This window comes from Diceros bicornis, chromosome X, assembly GCF_020826845.1.
Source record: "Diceros bicornis minor isolate mBicDic1 chromosome X, mDicBic1.mat.cur, whole genome shotgun sequence".
NCBI classification, from domain to species: Eukaryota; Metazoa; Chordata; class Mammalia; order Perissodactyla; family Rhinocerotidae; genus Diceros; species Diceros bicornis.
In genome coordinates this window covers 18,126,726-18,149,421 of record NC_080781.1, presented here as the reverse complement: position 1 = coordinate 18,149,421, position 22,696 = coordinate 18,126,726, and the positions used below count along the sequence as shown (strand labels likewise).

The 22,696-nt window shown below is 41.4% G+C and overlaps 1 protein-coding gene across 1 annotated transcript in view; it reads left to right on the top strand.

The window, feature by feature from the left end:
- SMPX (small muscle protein X-linked) overlaps positions 1 to 22,696 on the top strand; it is a 45,104-nt gene that overhangs the window by 1,619 nt on the left and 20,789 nt on the right. Inside the window, exons 2-3 of the mRNA XM_058535392.1 lie at positions 9,238 to 9,324; positions 15,572 to 15,720. Of these exons, the coding sequence (XP_058391375.1) occupies positions 9,238 to 9,324; positions 15,572 to 15,706 (222 nt within the window). The 3' untranslated portion in view covers positions 15,707 to 15,720. The remainder of the gene's footprint in view (positions 1 to 9,237; positions 9,325 to 15,571; positions 15,721 to 22,696) is intronic.

The following is a 22,696-nucleotide window of genomic DNA, read 5'->3' as shown; positions in this document are numbered from 1 at the left end:
GACACAAAAACATAGTCTTCTCTCGGGCTGCCTTTGCTTCTCTTCCTTTGAAAGCTGAAAGTGTGTTGATTTCTCTCCCTTAGTGCTTCCTGGCCTCCTTCAAATCTACACTGAAAATTCACCAGTATTTTATCTACTAATTTTGACCTTGATATATTTTTAGGTCTGTAATATTTTAAAAGCTGTTATTGACTATTCTCAATAGCTGTTATTATACTGCATTAAAAAAAATCCATCTACTCTAGCAACAAAGGCAATGCAGTGGTTCCTTATGGATGTGGTATTGCCTCTTTCAATATATTTTTTGCTACACAAAAAGCCTAATTTAATGTGCCTTCAAATGAAATGTTATTTCTTGTGGCGAAATAGGATCTGCAGTATCTGGTATTTTCATATCATCTCTGCATTAACCTAAAGTAGGGTCCATTAAATAAAAGATGAAAAAGGTTACACTATTCCATTTTTATATGGTATACATGGTTTTATATGGTTTATAGTAGGAATATTATTTGGGGTACACTCATATCTGGAACAAATAGAAAGCCCAATTGATGAGGAAGTGCCTTTGTTGTGTAAATACCACTTAAAGATCTTAAATGTTCTATTCAACACACTCCGGTTGCTTCTCCTTTTTATTAGGATCTTATCTCCAATTCAGCTCAACTGTCATTTCCTGGGTGCATACTTTGTGCCAGGCATTGTGCTAAGTGTAAGCTGTGCAAAGATGAATTGATACCTGATCCCTGTGTTTGAGGTGCTCATGGTCTCCAGGACTTACTAGCTGTGTGACTTTGGACAAGTCAGTTATCCTCTTTGTGCCTCAGTTTCCTCATCTGTCAAGTGGAGAGTTAATAACAGTGCCTATCTCATAGGATCGCTGTGTGGGTTAAATGAATTAATACATGTAAATGCTTAGGCCAGTGCCTGGCTCATTGTAATTGCTCAATAAGTATTAGCCATTATCATCAATCGTCACCATCATCTAGTTCAACAGTTCCCAAAGTGTGCCTCTTAGAATACTAGTTTTATGGGATATTGTTAATTTAAGGGTTCCATGATTAAATGTTTGGGAAACACTATACTCAGCAAAGTTGAATAGTTTCTTTACTGCAGGATTTCTCAGAGTCCATAACTTGCTGATGGAATCATATATTTCCAAGAAGATAGTGATGAATGCTACATTTTCAAAACATATTGGGCCTTTTTAATGAGTGTCTTGCAAGATAGTATTTTGCACTGCAAACTTCTAGAAATAATGACTTAGATCTCTACTTTGTCTGGATTGTGCAAACTTAAGCCACTGTCAACCCTACATCTAACAGTCAGGTATTTAGGGAGTTGAATTATTGCACCTACGTGCATCAGACAACATGGAGCCAAACGATTGCTAATTTATGCCCAGCCAATCACTCATTCTGTGAACTTAGTTCATCCTTAGTTTACCCTTGTGTAAAATGGGGATAATCATACCACTTAGTAGGATTGTTATAATGAATAAACAGAATCATGTATGGCAAGTGCCTGATTTATAGCACACAAATTCCTTAAAAGATGGCTCTTCTAACTATTCAAGTAACGCATGGAATGGCCTTCCTTTCTTTTCAACTGGTTCCATTTCCTCCATACCCCAGAAAAAAGGGGGGGCATAACGAGACCTACCCTTAGAGAAGATGGACAGTTGTCTTTCACATTGACATTGAAGAAGAGATGGCCTTTGAATTGTAAGGGGATTCTATTAAATACACATTTCTTTTTAGTTGTATTAATGAAATCTCAGCCGGGGGCATAAAAATATCCTGAAGGAAATATCCTTCTGTAGCCTGGAGAGGGCCTTTGTCTCCTAAGCAGCTGATAAGGCTCTATACCAGATGTTGGCAAACCTTTTCTGTAAAGGACCAGATAGTAAGTATTTTAGAATTTGCAGATCATTGGGTCTGTTCCAATTACTAATTTCTGCTCTTCTAGCACAAAAGCAGCCATAGGCAGTACATAAATGAATGAGTGTGGCTGTGTGCCAATGAAACTTTGTTTACAAAAACAGATGGCAGGTTGGATTTGGCCCACAGGCCAGGCTATAGTTTGCTGACCCTGGTTTTGTACTCTCCAGGCTACTTGTTAAATCCCACTGTTGATGGGAATGGAGTTGCAACCAAGGTAATATCAGCACACTAGGCATACTGGGTCTGATCTCTTCAGATGAGAGAATTTGACATGACAGGTGGTGGGGAACGCTAGAGCTGCTGGGAAATCGAATCCCATCAGCGATCTGCTCTGTGAGCCTTTCTAATGAGACCAAGTGACACTGGCCTCTGGCAGTACCTACCTGTCCTTCCCCTTCCCCCTGAACACGCCCCCTTTGGTAACCACCACGGTCCTCCCCAGGGCCTCGGCCCATGCAGAGCCAACGTTCTCTGGGTCGTCACTGGTCTTTTCTCTCCATTGTTGATCAAAGTAAGCTGAGTATCATTTGTCCTCTCCCATGAGATCTGAGAGTTTCATGGTTGAATGGAAAAGATTCCTGTGCCCTAGTCTTAGCTCTGCCCTGTGACTTCACCCCCTTGGTCCTCATGATCTGCAGAGGGAGGGTGTTGCATTAAATGACCCCTAAGCCTCTGTCCAGCTTCTAATAGTCTATGAACTTCTTGAGAATACCATCTAAGGTTTATTATTAAGACGATAATAATAGTCACAGTTTCTTCAGGGTTTACTGTGTACTTGGCACAGTGCAGTGGGATTTCCATGGATTATAATGAAAGCTTTGGAGAAGTGAAAGAACTTACCCAGGATCGCACAGCTTGTAAGTAGGAGAGTTAGGACCCGAACTCAAGTTGTTCAGTCTGATCCTAAAGCCTGTGTTTGCAAGCAGTCTGCAGCACTGTCTAGTTTCTTTACTTACCATCCCCACCCTGGCACAGAGAGTGAGGATGGAGGAGTGGGTGTGGACCACTTAAAGGGTAATCATAAGTAGCAAGGCTACTTGAGGGACAGTTACCATTTTATGGATGCTAGGTCCTCCCTTTTAAAGAGCTCAACTGACATTCAGAAAGAGTGTCAGCATTTCAGCGAAGTACATAAAAATGTATTTAAAACATAAAAAATGAACTTTCATTTGCCGTTTGTTTTCATGTAGACTCAAGGCCTTTTCTTTGACCACGGATCTACTGTTTCTTTCTTAGGTAAACAGAGAATACATTGTTTATGATTTCCAATGCTGGTTTCTTTAAAGTGCAGCCAGAACTTGAATGTAGTAGTCTGACTCTTGAGTGGCTTCATCGTTACCCCCAGCTAGTGATCTTTGCTGCTCTGACGAGGGCTCCATACTGGTGACATGAGGCAAGCAATCATATATTGGTTAAAAGGTGTCATTTTTTGAGGCTGACATTCACAAGTACTTCAGAAATATAACCTGTCCCCAACCAATTGTATGCATTATCTTAATAGCTGTACAGTACATTCTTGAAATCTGCTTTTCCCTGGATGACGAGACTACAGTTGAGTCATTCAGGAAATTACTGAAGGGAACAAAAAGTGTTGAGAACAGAGGCAAAAGGAAAAAAAAGAGAGAGAAAACTTTTCAGTATGAAACACCGTGGGTGAAGAACAGTGGCTGAGTGGGAGTTTCTCAAAATTGTGTTGAGTGGGAAAGTTTTGTGTGTTATGAATCCATTCCACATTTCAAGAATCCCTAAAGACAAAGAAGTAATGCATTCTAGTGATATAGAATTTTATTTTAAAATAGGCTGGACTGTATTTCAGTCGGTATGTGTGTGTGTGTCTGTCTCTCTTAATTTACACTAATAATCAAATAAGAATCTCATTTTTTAATCAGCTACTGAGAAAATACACCTCTTTCTGAAAGTCTTCTGTGAAGATGCTAGAAATCTCAGAATGCCATATTCTGCTCCATTCAGAGAAGGACTAGGACTGTAAGAATAGCAAGGCACAGAAAGAAATACTGCAAAATGCAACACTATAGGGTTTCCTCTGCTCTCGGCATGGGAGAAAGGCATGGGGGAGGCTATAGATTCTGGCAGGAGCTGCTGAAAACTAAAGCTAGAATCAGTAAGGGGTCATCTGAGACAAATATGCAATGGGAGGAAACTCCAAAAGCCTCAGCATTAAAAGGAGAGACAGAGTGGGGACCAAAAGGAAGGGGGAAATAAGAGAACAATGGCTGTGGAAAGCAAAGTGGATAGGGATTGTCAGTGCCCAGTGCCTGGCAGCTATCAGAATGCAACCCACTGGGGAAAGAAGATGTCATTCCATTGTAAGTCACACGGGAGTGACTGTAGAGAGAATAGTGTTTCCAGAATCCTTGGGCTCAAAGCTTGGAGCCAAACAGGAGAACAATACAAATAATTAAGGGAGTAGTGGAATTAACTTACAGGGAATTCTTTCTACTTTTCTTCACCTGGTGAGATCAAGTGGAGTATTCATTTCACATCAGATAGGTCTAGTATCAGGGAACTGTATCCTGTTCTGGGAAAAGATGATCTAGTAGATTTTTTCCATTCCCAACTTCGAGGATGTAGCAAATTATGTATAGCTTGGGAAAGTGAGGCACTGGGTCTGCTGCATCAGGGGCATATTTAAAAATATCTAAGATGAATAAACCTCAAGGAGGAAAAAGAAATGCAAGGGAATGTATTACAAAACGAAAAAACAAAGGCCTGCTTCCTTTGCATTTATACAGAATCTATATAGAGAAGGAAGTCCAACCTTCTATCAACTCCAGGTCATTGATGTTAGACTTTTTCTGGGTTTGTTTATTCTTTCATAAAAATGTAGCTCATATTCCAAACCCATTTTGAGTAGTAAATACCATACCCAATTTGTAGATGGAAAAATTGAGTCATCGAGAAGGTATTTTATTTGCATTCAAACAGAGCAAGTCAGTGAAAGAGACAAGAATATGACACAATTCTCTGGCCAATGGAATAAAAACAAAGAGCTACAGGTCTACATATTTCCATCAAATTCAAGTTAAAAGGAATTTTTCTTATGGCTATAATTTAGTCTGTAATCTGTCACTCAAATATCACTGCCCTACAGTTATATTAATGAAACAGCTCTAATCGTTTACAGAGCACTCCTCTGACACTCCCTTAAGGTGTACATAATGATTGGATACTTGACACGTTCTGAGGCTGCTTTGGATCCTGTCAATATTTGCTGTCAAAAAACCCATTTAAGTTCCTGGTGTCTTGAGTGATGCTTTAAAGATGAAAAAGCATCCAGTTGGTGAGATAATGGCTCATTTTTTAATGTGGCTTTTCTTTGACATCTATTCTGGAATTATCCATTTTGTGTGCCCCTTTTTTAAGGCCATTCTCAAAGTGTAAGTCTGCAGTTTTAGAGCTAGTTTCAAGAACTTGAGAGTGCTTAGAGCTAACTTTGGTCCAGCGCAAAGAGCTCATTAGAGAGGGGTTTGATAGAGTGAGAAGGTCCATCCCTAAGGTCAGGCAGCTTCATTTGGAATCCTGGCTTTTCCTCGCACTGTTTGTGTGACCTTGAGCAAACCATCTAACCTCTTTGAGGCTCAGTTTCCTCATCAGTAAAACGAAGATGATGATACAGACCTCAGAGGTTTGTTGTGAGGGTACAGGTGTTGTGATGACCTAGGCTGAATCTTGGGGTGTGGGGGTGGATAAGGTAGTTTGTGGTGGATGGGGCAGGGGCAGGGGCAGGGGTAGCTACTGTCCCAGAACCTCATCGCCAGGTTACGATGAAAGGTAGTCTCGAACCAAACTCTGCCACAGACAGACATGTGTCCCATTCATTAGCAAGCAAGCATAAAACCGTTGGTTGTCTGTGAGCTCGATGAAGCCTCAGCTCTTGTCCCTTTAAGTGCTCTGAGTGACTGCCACCTTGCATAAAAGGTTCACGTGAGACAGGTGGGGCGATTGGATTCTGTTGCCCTTAGTCGGCAGCAGTCAGCTGGAAATCCTCATTATTAATGGCTGGAGACCGGCCCATGCAGGGATCACTCCTCAAGCTCCATCTCTGAAGAGGCAAGCTATAGGCATCAGATTCTTACACTCTGTTCAGCAGGGTGAGGATTGTCTCTCAAATATTTTAACCAATCTACATATGTTAACATCCTTTAATTTCACCAATAAAAGCCATTTTTAATGCTTATTCTGCTATTTCACCTATTTTTGACATTTCTTTAAACATCAAATCCTCAGGTGTTGGTGGAGCTATGGCTAACAGAAGCACTGGCAATAGCAATCTTGGGAATGTGGTCTTAGTGATATTTTACCACCTAACCACCCCAGGAGGATGAACTCCCAATTAGAGCAATAGAGTTCCCTAGAGTTGAAGTTTAAACCGACCTGCGCCGGCCGGCCCCGTGGCTTAGTGGTTAAGTGCGCGCGCTCTGCTACTGGCGGCCTGGGTTTGGATCCCGGGCGCGCACTGACGCACTGCTTGTCCGGCCATGCTGAGGCCGCGTCCCACATACAGCAGCTAGAAGGATGTGCAACTATGACATACAACTATCTACTGGGGCTTTGGGGGAAAAAAAAGGAGGAGGATTGACAATAGATATTAGCTCAGAGCCAATCTTCCTGAGCAAAAAGAGGAGGATTAGCATGGATGTTAGCTCAGGGCTGATCTTCCTCACACACAACACAAAAAACCAAAAACCAACCTGCACATACAAAATATCACACTGTCTATGCTAAAGTAGTTTAAAGTAAGTTATAGACACCTTAACAACAGGCAGAGCAAACATTTTAAATATATATTAATACTCACCCACTTAGGGATGATCTCTTTCAATGGTTGTCATATTGGGCCCCCAAGTTCCAAGGAGCTACTCATGACCCAGGCCTTGGGGGAAGCAGACGGGGTTCTGGGCTCCCTACCACCTTACCTTAGGTGCTCCACCTAGCAGAGCAGCTCCACCTCCACCTATTCTGCATTTTAGATATTCTCACAATACTTGACTTGAAGGAAGGGTTTCATGGCTAAGAGGTTTGAAAACCATTGACCTAGCCTAACATGCATATTACAAATGGTGAAGAAGAGACCCAGAGCAGTTGTCACTTTTTCAAGCTCAAAGAATCTATAGCAACTCCTAGCACTGGGCTCTTCTCAGTACCATAAGCCACCCAAGTACCATGGAGAGGCTACATGCATTGCTAAAATTAATCTCTGAGCAGGAAGAGGTGGTATACCCATAGCGTGTGCTTTATTGAATATATCATCCTAGATAACCTTTACGTGCTCCCTTACTGAAAACTACAACTTACGGTAGAGCATACACACTTGACTAAATGGGTTAGTTTAGCAATCAATTCTTCCAGAAACAATCTTTTGAATTCATTGTTTGGAAGATGCCCCCTGTAGATGCTTAATAGATGGGTCGGGGTGGTGGTGATCTAACTAAACTTTTAACTGGTTAACCTTCTGCCAAATAGTCCCTAAATTGACTTTTCCCTTCTTTCACCCAAACCCTGTAGTAATAGAATACTTATTGGTTCAATATAGATCATCTTCTGTGGGTCTTATTAACATTATTTTGATCTTATTTCAGGACCCTAATGATATTTCATCCAATCTAAGACACTGTCAATCATAAAATACCGTTATATTATTTCTTGCTAAGAAATAAAAAACATGCCAATTTAAATTGTAGATACCATAGATTGTAAGACACATTCTGATTTCAGAGATACTAAAAGAGGCGCATCTTGGAATTCATGAAGTATGCTACCATATTTGCCACCATATAAGATATATTTTTCCCCTTGTCTTATGCCCCCTCCTCCTCCCACTCTAAGCCACCCAATATTTCCATTAAGCAGAGGAATAGCATAGAAGGCCCAACCTCAGGTTTTCCAAAATGCTTCTCTCTAAAATTATGCTGCACTAATATTTTACCATGTCTGGTACTTACTGATCAAAAATACTTCTTGGCTTGTTGGCCCTAGGAATGGTGATGTACCTCTCTTGTTATCTGCCACAAACACTTTGGATCTGTTTCCTCTCTGTGGGATCAGAATTATTCTAGTAAGGAAGGGGGTTTTAAAGCCCCTATGTGGAAAAAGTCACTTCCTGCTCTCAGGAGCAGAACACAGACTTGCCATGTTGCCTGAACATGGACACTGAATACTTCCCATGTCTCAAGTTAAACATTCCCCTGGCAACAGAGCTCATACCAGGCGGTTCCAAATGGACCTTATCACACTTCCTAATCATTTTGTTTGGTGTGGTACCAAAATCATCCAAACTGTGTCATAAGGTAACAAATATTTTGCTCAGGCACCATTTTCATGCATAACATCCAAGTGCAATTTTAATTTTTCAAGCCCACATATCCAATTACTCATAAGGCAACGCTTTATCTTAAGTGGAAAAAAATTGTTCTACCTTAAAAAAATGTTTTATTGCTTATTTTATGTAAGTGATACTACTGGTTGAAGACGTTTTCGGTCTGCGTTAAATATTCTCGCCTTTTGATATCAGATGAAATATGGACAAAATTCACATTTACATATTCTCTTCCCCAAGTTCAAATTAGTGTTTGTATATTCCTTACATAATTTAACTTTTGGCATATTTCATGTTTACCAGAAGGTATTTTATGTTTACTGGTGATGGAGATTGGTATGTTATCTTAATAAAGGACAAGATTCTATGAATTGCGATACCAATGAACTTGACTTGCCAGCATTCTCCTTACGCACTGACCCACACAGTGGTGTGTTGGAGAGAAGGTAGAAGAATGTCAATTACAGAGACCTAAGGAAGTGCTGGAACAGCCACAGGACATTATGGAAAGGAGGAGGCAGCTTAGGAGGTGTGAGTGCCCCCCTGCCTAGCTAAATTTGAAGGAACCTGAAGGAGGGCTAAGGTGTGGGATGGCTTCTATGATGCTATTTCCTCCTTTCCTATCATTATGTGTTCCTTCCTTATCTCAGAGAGAGGACAAGATTAGGCACCACAGGAGGGCAACAGCCAGAATAAGCTGTCTTCAAATTCTTCCCTCTAACGGGGAACTATGAAATCACTGTGCAGACCTAAGGATGAGTACTAGAAATCTGTAATAAATGGAAGTCAAATTTTCCTTTGCATATTTTTGTGCTGTCATTACAGCAATTTTGTTGAGGTAAAAGGCTTTAAAAAGATGTACTTTTCAAATGCATTTTTCCTCACAATGATTACTGTCTCAGAACGTCATTGCAATTTCTTACTTTTCATGAGCTAAATCTTCCTTGTTTTCTCTTTTAGGCAAATATCAATATTCCAATGGGAGCCTTTCGGCCAGGAGCTGGGCAACCCCCCAGAAAAAAAGAATGTACTCCGGAAACGGAGGAGGTGAGGAAAACTTACCTGACAGAGCTCAGCACTGTCTTTCTCCTCCAAAATCCTGACTAGAAGGGGGCAGAGGCAAGGTGAGGGCTGCTCTCCAGGACAAGGGAGGGAACGAATGGATGTGGGTCAAGGAGTCATCACGTAGCAGAGACCTTTCTTTGGTTGTCTTGCTCAGTCAGCCATGAAACATACTGCCCCTTGCTTCCCTTCAGGCGAATTTAAGTGCCTGGCACAGTTATTTGAAGATGCTGAGTTTAACATCTAGTTTGTTGATTGGTTGTGTGTCTGAGTGTGTTTGTGTGTGTGTGCGAGGGGAGCGTAGCCTCTCAGATGCTCTTGGTCCAGCGACAGTCACTAGCTTGGTAAGTTTTTGCTCCGGAGCTTTTGTTGAACTGAGCAGAATGTATTTAGTATAGCTTCTGATGAGTGGGGAAGCCCAGTGGGAGCGCAGGTAATAAGCACGTTAAATTACTTGTGGATTCAAACAAAAGCCCCAATCTCTGGGTATTTCCTTTGAAAAGTGGACTTTGCAAGGGAGTGTATCAATTTCTGTATTTTTTCCTCCCTCTAATTCTTTACCTCTCCTCCAAATTCAAATACTCAGTCTTCTAAAATGGAGGCTAACATTAATAAAGAATGCAATTAATAGAGAAGAGCTCTCTCCCCAAATGTTTATATTTCTTCCCCAATTGTGACTTTTCTGATGAAACCTGGAAGGTCTGATTATGAAAAAATAAAAAATTAAGGTTTTGGAGTGTGTCATTAGCACCAGAGGAGGAAAATGGGATTAAATGATGCCACAGGGCATAGCAAACTGTATTTTATTGTTTTAAAAAGGTGAAAAGGCTTTTTTAACTTTTGCAGGTGACATTTTTGGTATTTGCCCCAAAGGAACACCTATCACCATTTCAAAGTTTCCAAATAAAACTTTGGTTGTCCTGCCTCTAACCTTTTTTCTGTAAATAATTCCTGATGTGATCCTACGTTAGTAGTTCCAGTCCTGTATCAATAGAAAGATAATTTCTAAAAGAAGGAGATGACGTATTTGAGTGACATCACCAAGTTCTGGAATTTCAGCCACTAGGTCACCTTTGATGAATAAAACTTTTGAACATGCAAGTTGAAAAGATCCCCTGCTTTTATGGCATATAATCTCAAGTTCTGATGCTGCTAACTTGGCCATCCAGTTAACTCATGATCATGAGCTCTCCCTCTGGGACTGTGGGCAAGTATTTCTGAGTCTATGTCTGCAAAAATACCATCTCCTCCTTTCCTCAGAGGGTCGCTGTGAGGAAAGAGTCAGTGATAGAACCAACGTGGCATAGCCTAGCAGGTTTTCATTAAATGATTGTTCATCGATTGATCTAATTATCCCATTTTCATCAAGGACTCCTGGGTCTATTATTTTGTGTGTTGTAAGAAAAAGGCATGAGGAGGTAGAAGGGAGGGCAGTGGAATTCTTCCTACACCTCCATTTATCTGTAACTAGGTTTTCTTCCTGTGCTTCCTCTTAAGCTGTGTCTGTCACTACTATGACAATCAGCCAGAAAGTAGCTTGACCCTCTTTTCTCACTAAATTGACTCATATAACAGTTGTTTTGGAGTCTTGCATCTCATCTTCTGTCTGTGGTCCAGGTGGCCCCTCCTCCACACAAGTGTCCCAGTTAGGAGGTTGGGGAAGCACTTTGCTCTCACACTTGCCGTACCCCCAATCTGATAGTTCCAGCACATTTTAAAATAGCCAAGAACTGATACAGCCTGGTTTGTGAACACCTAGTTTATGACCAGCGACATATACAAATGGCCAACCAATATTCTTCATAGGATGGAAGGGAGCGAGGTATCCACAGAGATCCAGAGACCCCAGGACTGTTGATTGAACTGAGCTACACCTTTCTCATGGGGCTCATGGGTCGGGAGGGTGATGTTAGGGGTTGTATTCCCTTATTGTAAGAGCAGAAATGAACTCTCAGGACTCGTGGGGCCTTAGGGAGCGGTGGGATCCAATGACCCAAGTTCTGGGCTGGATCTTAGAGTAAGTTTCTCATGAACACAACATTGTAAGGGGAGCAGTAGGCAGCTTGGCTGGCCTACAAGGTGGGTTAAGTAGGATTTTGTGGGCTCACTTGAGGTCCCAGCCACCTTTTGTGGCATAGTTTGAATGGGAAAATGGAATCTGAATTCAAAATAACTTATACAGCCACACTTTTTGTTGTTATCCAGTTTGTAAACTTGGAATTGCTTACTTTCGTAGATTTGGGATTTGTTGCCTAGCCTTGCATTAAGAAAATCACTGCATAAAGTGGAGATCATAACATACCATCCCTGAACAGAAGAAGTCACCTCTATCACAGCCAGTAGCTCCCCCATCTCAATCCTGACACCCTTTCAGACTTGAATAAGAGAATATACTTCAGCAGAAAGCCAGGATGAGCCTTTGGCCGGCTGACAAGGCCTGTGAGCACTGGCTGGGTCTCGGGCCCACCTATGGTCTCTGTGAGCCCTTTGCTCTACTTACAGAGCTGGAGTGCACCCTCCATCTGCCAGGCCCAGCCAGAGTGTGGCATGTGCCTGACACAGATGCCTTACAGACAAATCCTAATAAGCGTGGCTGGTCTTTTGCATAAGACAAGGCAGCTGCTTGCTTAAAGTAATTTGAAGGATATTGACAAGCCCCCACTCTGCCTCCCAAGCTTCTTTTGACTGAAATTCCATCATTATTAAGCCACAAAATAACACATTGGGATTTCCTGTTAATTATTTTCCTCTCCACCTGGTCCCTTTACACGATGCAAACACACGATTTAATTCTGGTCCCACCACATCCTAGCTGTGTGGCTATGGGCAAGTTTCTTACTCCCTTGGCCTCAGTTTCCTCAACTGTAAAATAGGGTTGATTATAGGTTGATTACATTTATAGGATTGATACGAGGACTGAATGAGTTGGTACACGTAACTTAGAAGAGCTGGCAGTGTGCTTGTTGTTATTATTAAGTCTTCAGTGTTTGAGCAGGAACAAGCACATCAGACTGTATTGCTCCACATAGGAGAGTTTAGGGGAAAACTCGATAGGGCATCCGGTAGTAAGGAGGGAGATGAAGGCGAAATAGCTGGAAAATGGTTCACCATTTTGCCAAATTTTACAAATACTCCATCACCCTCAAGGGGAACATTTCCCTTGACAACAGCCCTTCCTGAAACTGGCAGTGGTGCTGGGGCTGACAAGCCTTCTCTCGAGCTCTCTTTAGCTAAACAAAAGAACGTCTTCCATACCCCTGCTCAATTCAAATATCTATGCACAAAAGAAAAAAAAGAACATACGTTTTAGCCAAATGGGGCCATGTGGAACCCTGCTTGTTCATGCCTTAATTTATTATAATTCTTACAATAAAAAATTCATAGAAGAAATGGAATCTGATTCCCATTATTTTTTAAAAGATGAGAGAAGATTCAGTTAAGAATATGCACCACCACTAACCCCCTTCTTGAGTCAATATTATAATATCTACTTAAGTGTATCCACTTAGAATTTTCCATTATATGTGACATTACCAAGTCAAGTACTAAAAGTATTACCTTGATAAATGAAAAACACAGAGCAGTGAGGTTTTAATAACTTGAAAGTGCCTAATATTAAATATTATCATCCTTTATCTGCATACATTCACATGATAAACCTTTGCACATAGACACATAACTACACATAGGCTTTATGAGTTAAATGTGCCAGTATAGCACATTTTTATATCACAAAGATAGTGAATGTGACTTACCCGGGAACTTCTTAACAGAAGGAATTGGAATCATTTTTCTCCTTCATGCTTCTTTATTAAGATCTATCCACCTAACAACCATGGGAACATTTTTTTGTGTGTGTGAGGGAGATCAGCCCTGAGCTAACATCCATGCCAATCCTCCTCTTTTTGCTGAGGAAGACCGGCCCTGAGCTAACATCTATTGCCAATCCCCCTCCTTTTTTCCCCCAAAGCCCCAGTAGATAGTTGTGTGTTATAGTTGCACATCCTTCTAGTTGCTGTATGTGGGATGCTGCCTCAGCATGGCCCGACAAGCAGTGCGTCGGTGCGTGCCCAGGATCTGAACCCAGGCCACCGGTAGCAGAACCTGGGAACATTTATAAGTGAGGAAACATTATTCATTTCACTGCTACACATATTTTTAAAAAGCACTTTATAGCCTTGTTTAAAATTTCTAACAGCCTAGCAAAGAACATTTTGGAATACCTGGTCCTCCAAGTGGTTGTTTAACAGTTTTAATTATTGCTTCTAAATCTGCGTTTATAAATGATGAATGTGTATGCACGATGAAAGGAAGCCGATCCTATGGCTCTGTACATTGACTTGGGGAAACAATATTTTCCAGATATTTACAACAGGTACAGTCTACATTGAATTACTTTATCATTTCGTGTGGGTGGCAGGTTAGCTATTTCATCAGCACTGTGCCAGATTCAAAGAAAAAGACTACAGGAAAAACCATTAGCCATTAGTAGAATAGCACCTTGATATTTTATATTTCTACTCATCCCCTCAAATAAGCAATTTAAAAACATTTCTATAAAGGACATGTCTACCAAATAATTGGTTAGATTTCAGGAAGCTTGAACACTTTCTTCCCTTTCCCTTTCAGTTCTAGCCAATTTGAGAACTAGATGTAGGAGCCAGATGAGGGCTAAAGCATAGCATCGCTTTAATCCCCAGCTGACAGGGCTGCCTAGGTAGGCTGGCAGCAAGTATGGGCATAAGGCTTGAACCTGAGGCAAACCTGTGGTTTCTTATTCCTCTTCCCCGGAACTGTATTGGTTGACTCAGTTGTTGGCCGAGCAGCTGGCGCTCTGCCGGTCTCACACTGAGACTGTGTTAGTTTGGGTCCTCCAAGAAGCAGACCCAAAGATGGGATTCGACATGCAAAATATCTATTGGGGAAAGCGCTTGTAAGGAAAATGGGAGAGTCGTCAGACTGTGATGCAGGTGAAGGAGAGTGGGACAGAGGGTTGGGCAGAAGCTTCTTAGACTTGAGTGCTGTTCTAAGAAAATTCTCAAGCCAAAGTCCCTCCCAGAGGAGTCCCATGTCTCCCAGGAATGGGCCCGCCTAGGGATACTGTGGCAGTCAGTCATTGGCCATGAGCAGCCGTGGGAAGCGTGACCTCAGCGCGGTGACAGGCGGGTTTCAGGGTAAAGCAGCTGGGGCCGTCATTCAATTACCCTCCCTGCAGGAAACTGATCCGAGAGGCGTGTTCTCGAGGCTGCCAGGGTGATCAAATGTTCCTTTCAACACCTTCCTTCCAGGGCCACGGAGAACATGCCCCCACCTCTAGCAAATGGCAGGAATAAGATAACAAGCAACTTTCTTCTGTAGTAATGAGTTGGAGATCTAGGAGCCACACACAGCAACTGATCATATTGTTTTATAATCACTGGTAATATGTATGTTTGGTGTATGTACTTAGAAGCATAGATTTGTTACTATGGTATGTTCTCAGGATTAATCAGCTAAACAACTGTCAACAAACATGTGTGTGCGCTTCTGTACCAGGCATTGGAGGAGCCACAAAAAAGGCATAGGATATGGTCTTGCCCTAAAGCTGTAACAACATAAAAACATAAAATGATAGGAAATTTAAGATACTTTTCCAAAATAGGAGGGGTGAGCCGGGCCTCCTGTTGCTCCATCCCATCCCACCCATGTTCAAAGAGGTTTTGCTCATGTCAATTTCGGTTTGTTTATGCTTACCAGAGATGTCATTGGAACAAAGGCTGGCAGCCACTGCACCCCCAACAAAAAATTTGAAAAATCCTGGACTAAGTCATTGTTAGAGCCAGCCGTGCACTAACATTCTACAAATCTCTGCCGTCCCGGCATATTATGATCATATGATACTAAATTAAATTTGATCTTGTAAGATGCTTCTCTAGGAAACACAAATCCTTCTAACCAGTGGTAATTTTTATTAGTTATCAGATACTGAACAGTACTCTAGTGTTTCCTAAGTCACGTGGAAATCACTCGCTTTCTTCTTCCAAACTTTGTTCTACAGTCCTCTACAAACTTCAGGAGATCTTCTTGAAACTCTGAAGGTGTGTCAATAGCACAAGAGAAAGTCACTCTGCTAGAATTATACTCCGGCGTTATTCTTGTTTTAATTTTTTTCTGGCTCATGTCCATGACTCAGGGAGACCAAACGTCATTTTTGGTGAGCTGAATCTGTCTTCTTTCTTTTCTTTCTCTTCAGGGTGCTCCTCCCACCTCAGATGAGGAGAAGAAGCCAATTCCAGGAGCAAAGAAACTTCCAGGACCTGCAGTCAACCTATCAGAGATCCAGAATATTAAAAGTGAACTGAAATATGTCCCCAAAGCTGAACAGTAGTTGGAAGAAAAAAGGTGAGTGAAAAACTATTTCATTTGTGTCAAAAAGATCACTGTAAAATGGTTTAAGGAAGCCTTCCACGGAAGGAGTCTGGAATTCCAGAAGTGTTTATTAAGTATCAGGGCCTTCAATTTAGGCCAGTATTTCTGGCGCAAAGGTTTTCTGGTACATATAGCCAAGCTTTGGGGCCTATCTTATATCATAACCAGTTAGAGAGCCATTGAGGATGTTTGCCTGCCATCCCCTTTCTGGTCACCTTCTTAGTTGGGGAAGGATGGGGTTGGGAAGGGAAAGATGCTTGGGAGGGGGCCTTGAGGAGCTTTTGATCTTGTGGTCCAGAGAACCCTCCCTCATTCCATGCCTCAGTTTCCCCCCCCAGATGCCACAAACAGCAATGAGCTATTCCTGAGCTGGAGGATCAGAGAAGCAAGGAGCTAAGGAGGTTTGGTGGTAACCCAGGTGTGTGTAAGGCAGACCAAGAGGACCCGGTAATGACTCTGGGTGTGGACTAGTGAAGGGTAGACTCAAAATTGTACCTGCCACCCAAAGAGGCACTGCAAGCAGGGCCTGTGACCTTATTTTCATTTTAATTGGTTCTGTTCAATAATGATCCCCTGGTGAGGGCTCAACCCCACCCTTCATCCGCAGCCCTGACACTTGCGGACTGGTATGGGAATTCTGCCAGCAGTGGGCTTGTGGAATTGGCCTAAGTCATCACTCTTTCTCCTCTGAGACCCTGGGAACAAATCTACTCTATCCAACATTACTGAATTCCACTATGCACAGTTTATCCCATTTCTTAAGCAGAAGTTTAAGTCTAGAAGAGAGGAATCTATACTAGGAACATAAAACAGGTATTTATCTGGCTGATTGTCCATTCATTCATTTGTTCATCCACTCACTCATTTATTCAGCCAATATGTATTGAGTATCTGCTATGTGCTGAACATTAGACACATTTATTAATCACTTACCATGTGCCAGATACTGTGTGAAGAGCATTCTATCCATCGTTTCTGCTAAGCCTCATGATACCCAATATTGCCCCCATTCTTGAGATGAGTTGTAGAGAGACTGATTTTCCCCATCTATGATGCATCCTAAAGAGGGGGTCTGACTTCAAAGTTAGTGCTGTCACCAGTTGCTATACTGCTTCACCCCTTCCTTCCACTGCACCTTCCAGACGGATTGAACACTCCTTGTGGGTGTTAGGGTGAAATCTTCTGACCACGTAGATGGCAGAGGCAAACACAGCAACGGGGCTTCTACAATGAGTTCTATGACCATAGAATGAATCCCAGGAACCTGGATGGGGACAAAGTGATGTGAGCAGGAACTGACCTGAGGCGTGGCTACACACACTTGTTATTATTTATGACAGAATGAGACCAATTGATGACTGAGCATCATTATACTCAGTCCTGCTTGTATTGCCAAGCTGAGATGAAATAGTCTAATATGCTTGGGATGAAGCTGCAGAACTTTCTTGTGAGAAAGTTCGACGAAGGGAAATTAACTTTTTGTAATATTTATTATCATTACCCAACCAAGGCTGTTCAGTTAGACACATGAATTTTTAATGCAAACTTTAAAGGGTTCTGCTTTTATGAAATCCATGTCGACCTAAATCTAACCCTAGTTCTGGTTTCAAAAGAACTTGGTTTTGAAAATTCAAAGGAATGCTTTTTTAAAATGAGCTCAGAGAGGATCTCGCCGTGTTGTTCGGCAGCAAAGTTGATTCCGTAGCCTTGGATCTATGGTTATAGTAAAGGGGAACAATATCAACTCAATAAAATATTGAAAAGGTACCAGAGTATACAGAACAAATTTTTTGTTACTTCATTTTGTCAGAGAAGACTAATGATTCTTCTCTCCTGGACAAATTCTAATAATGCAAAACCACTCAGAAAGGCCGATTTGTCCTTATTCTACAGGAATATGAAAACCTAAGTTGTCAGGGTAATTGATTTGAATTCCAAATGAGTACAGTCATTGTTTTAAGCCAAAGGATGATCTTTATTTCTTGTAGAAGAGGTAGCAAGCTCGTTTGCTTTTTGATTCATCAATTCTTCTCCTGCAAATATGTCAGATTTTGAGACTTCCATGGTCATGGTTTGTGGTCACAGAGGGAGGGCATTTCTTAACGTTGGTTGATTCAGTGGACTCATAAGCAACAAATACCCTGGACCAGCCATCATTTAGCCCCTCACTGGTTGGACTGAGCAGAGCAGCATCTCCTTCCAGCTGAGAACAGCACCTACTTTTAAGTGGGATTTCAGATTCTTTCCATGCCCTGTGTCCTGGCTAGAACCGTTCATAGAAATTGATTAAAAACATTATAGGACAAGAACTAGAAAGGCCAATGACTAGCCAGTTAGAGATCAGGAATCATGGCTTGTGGCAAAGGGCTTAGGGCGTGGACCCAATCAGGAACCAGAACCAGGCAACATAGAGACAGCACACACTGACTCAAGACCAAGAGACACGAGAGTATCCCAAATGGGGCCCCAATCCAAGCTGTAATAGGCATGGGGCAGGTAAGGTCGGGTATACAGCCACATACCTCTCAGGATTCTCCTGTGTGATTTAAGATGGCCAGATGGTGATTTAAGCAAGTCCAGGAGCCAGATGAAGAGATAGGACCAGTGGCAATGTCTGAAACCCAAGAGCCTTCTGACCCTCCCATGCCTGCTTGTTTGCTGCACGATCAGGAATCCCCCATGTCCACCGTCAGAAGCCACTGTCAGTTTGTTTGCTTGTTTGCCACTTCAGACTTCATGGACAGCAGTCTGGGGAACCTGGAGAACTGCCAAGAGCTGGTATCCTATAGACCTGTGTCTATCCAATAGAATCTGTGTCCATTTCTGCTCCCTCTCAACCCTCAGATCAGACCACAGGTGCCCAGTAAAGAACCTTTGTCACTAGGTTCTGTACCATAGGCACTTTCTTTATTCTGTGCTAACATATATAGACGTTCAACTTGGTCCCTGCTCTCAGGATACTTAAGTCTTGACAGAAAGATAAAAATAAAATACTTCAAAAGGTAGATAACAATTCAAGAATTAGATTGCTCAGTGATTCAAGATATCCCACTGCTGTTTATGACCCACTAACAAGTAGGCAGTAGAGATAACCAATGTTATGACTTATGAGAGGGGGAACTCACAATGATTTGGGGTCAGGGACAATTTTAAGGAGATGGTGGGAATGGAATGGTTTAAACAGAGACTCAGAGATAGCCTCTGGACATATGAATGTCCAGAGCATCATTAATGGACCAGCATGGTGAGATCAAATAGTTCCTCTAGGGCAATACTTCTTAGACTTTTGGGGCAGAGCAAAACAAGATCCCACAACCCACCCACACCATCTCCTCTCTTTTTCCAGTGGTAAAAGAACTCAGTGATAACAAAGAATTGGAGAGGAACAAAATAAGTATCAAAGTGGTAGCAATGCAGCAATTACAAGAAAAATAATTAACAGAGATAAACGCTAAGAATAATTCTACAATTATGGCAATGAACACAAAGATAGCAGCAATTGAAAGGCCTGGGACTGATGAAGCACTAGAAAGAAATTGTCATTCTGAAGTTGCAGGGATTTCTCCTCTCGCCACACGTTGTGTGGCAGCCAGACTTCCTGATTATGTGCTAAACTAGGGTTTCATAAAAACGCAAAGTTTTAGTGATTCTTAATAACTCAGTAGCTTTTGGCCGTGTATATAAGTGAAAATCTGTGGCGTTAATCCCCATTTTTCTCTAAGAACTGAGGAAAGCACTTGCATTTTTGAATCAGAAAGTCTTTTGAGGTCCCCTAGTGGGTTTATGGACCATACTTTGAGAAACATTGCTGTAGGGCAGTAAGTGAGAGTGAGTTGGAATGATCTGCAACTCCTGTATGCCCATACGCAGCCCCACAATCTCAAGTTAGTCTCTATCCCACATCCCACATCAGCCAACCAGCCTTGATTCTAGATTTTGTAGATGTGAAGAGAACCATTATAATGCCCTGTTCAGGGGGGTGTGCCTTCTCCCTCCAGCACTCTGCCCCACCCCTGGCATCTTCTTTTTATGCTGTCACAATACTTACCAAAGTGATGTATTGATTTTCTTGTTTGTATCTTCTTCATGATGCCAGGATATGGCTTCTTAAAAGCTGGGGTGCACCTTCAAAATACATCTTGAGCACACAAAACATGTCTGTAGAATGTTACCGGCGCACTGACCACAGCAAGTCTGATGTCCCCTAGAAATGTATTCTAGTAGACTTTCCAAGTCCTTGCATTCTCAGGGAGATTACTACTTAAAAGCAAGACTACTTTTTTTTGTGTGTGTGAGGAAGATCAGCCCTGAGCTAACATCCATGCTAATCCTCCTCTTTTTGCTGAGGAAGACCGGCTCTGAGCTAACATCTATTGCCAATCCTCCTCCTTTTTTCTCCCCAAAGCCCCAGTAGATAGTTGTATGTCATAGTTGCACATCCTTCTAGTTGCTGTATGTGGGACGCAGCCTCAGCGTGGCCGGAGAAGCCTTGCCTCGGTGCACGCCCAGGATCCAAACCTGGGCCGCCAGTAGCGAAGCGCGCGCACTTAACTGCTAAGCCACGGGGCTGGCCCAAGACTAGCTTTTCTTTCAAGGGCTGAAGGTAACATTCTTGACCATGATCAGTAAAGGACTCAGAAATTTGACTTTAATTCATTGATTATAACTTTATTCCTCTGGGAAACTGAAAAATTAGGGAGAAAGTCAAGTTTGGCTCATATTCCTCAAAAGGGGAGGAAAAAACAGGTAAAACCAGAAGAAAATCATTTAATTTTCAAGAATTCTTTGGCTTTATTTTTCAAGGAACATCTATGTCCAGATAAGACATATTTACCAACCAATCATACGGAGAGATGCCATCTCTGATCAAGGAGAACATAAGGTGTTCATTACTCTTAAATGTTAAGCATTATACATCACAGTCATTCCTGCTGATTCAGGTGCTAATTTTGAGAGTGTTGGCAGGAGGGCAAATTGATGTACCCAGACACTTGATAAAAAGTGCATTTGACACCTAACAACAGACCTCTAAAATACATGAAGCAAAAACTCACAGAATTGAAGGGAGAAATAGATAATTCAATAATAATAGCAAGAGAACTTCAATACCCCACTTTCAATAATGGATAGGACAACTAGACAGAAGATCAACAGGGAAATTGTCTTAGTCTGTTTGGGCTGCTATAACAGAATACCATGGACTGGGTGGCTTATAAACAACAGAAATTTATTTCTCACGGTTCTGGAGGCTGGAAAGTCCAAGATCAAGGCACCAGCAGATTTTGTGTCTGGTGAGGGCCTGCTTCCTGGTTCATAGATTGCCATCTTCTCACTTTATCCTCACATGGTGGAAGGGGTAAGGGAGCTCTCTGGGGTCTGTTTTATAATGGCACTAGTCCCATTCATGGGGGCTCTGCCCTTATGACCTAATCATCTCCCAAAGGCCCCATCTCCTAATACCATCCCATTGGGGATAGGTTTCAACAGATGAATTTTGGGGAGACATAAATATTCAACCTATAGCAGAAATAGAAGACTTGAACAACACTATAAACCAACTAGATCTAACTGCCACCTATAGAACACTCCACCCAGTAACAGAGGAGCACACATTCTAGTCAAGTGCACATGACATGCTGTCCAGGACTGGCCACGTTAGGCCATAAACCAAGTCTCAATAAATTTAAAAGCATTGAAATCATGCAAAGTATGTTCCTGGACCAAATGGAATGAAATTAGAAATCAATAACAGAAGGAAATTTGGGAAATTCACAAGTTGTGGAACTTAAACAACACACTCCTGAATAACCAATGAGTCAAAGAAAAATCACAGGTAAATTAGAATATACTTGGTGACAAATGAAAATGAAAATACAACATACCAAAATTTGTGGGATGCAGCAAAAGCACTGTTTAGAGGGAAATTTATAGTTGTAAATGCCTATATTAAAAAAGAAGAAAGATCTCAAATCAATAATCAAGTATCAAATCAATATTAGCAACTGCATATTTGCTAGGAATATAGGAAACATATCCTTTTTCATCTTATACTTAATCCATATCTACTTAAATGGCAGATGATTAAATTGATGCATGAATGGAAATATCATCCCTTTCAAATGGTAAAATGTAATAAGTTTTAAAAATCTATTTGTACAAACACAATAAAACATAATAGAAGCTGAGAAACAAAAAGTAATCACCCTTAAGATCATCATTTTACCTTAATACTGAGTTTGATAGCTTCCCTTCTGCTCTTTTCCTCTGGGTTTACATATGAGATGCAATACAACCAAGTTGGTAACAATATAGGATTTAGGGTCATGAAGACTTGGTCTGATTACCTTCCACCTTTGCAACTTTGGGCTCTATGTCTCTATTTCCTTGTTTCATAAAAAGCAGAAAATGGCATCTCCCTCGTAGGGTAGTTGTGAAGGATTAGGGAGATGTATTTTAAAAAGTATATCCAGGCACAGAGCCTGGGACAGGATAATTACTCAGCAAATGGAAACTGGTTCTCCTCCCACTTTTTTCTTACATGGCATCATTCACAGCACTGTGCAGTTTTGTATCTTGCTTTTTCCAGTCTACATTTTCTCATAAGAATATTTTTTATGTTGCTTTGCGGGCTTCAGAATTAGGATGATTTATTTCTCATAGTCTTTGACTTATCATGATTTCATAACCTTTTTCCTCTGCCAGTAGACAGAGGACTGATTTATTGTTTTACATAGAACTACTCTTGAAAAAAAAAAAAAAAAACTTCTCCAAATGTCTTCTCTGTGGTTTGCTGGAAATTTTTTGTCCTCAATTTTGAAATGTTCCCTGCTTTGACCCAATTACAGAAGCTCTATTCACTGTCTTTGAAGGAAATGGATTTATGCTGAGGTTTTTCGCTCTCTAGTGAAGCCACATTTCTTTTGATTTGTGATGTTTTTTTTTTCCTTCT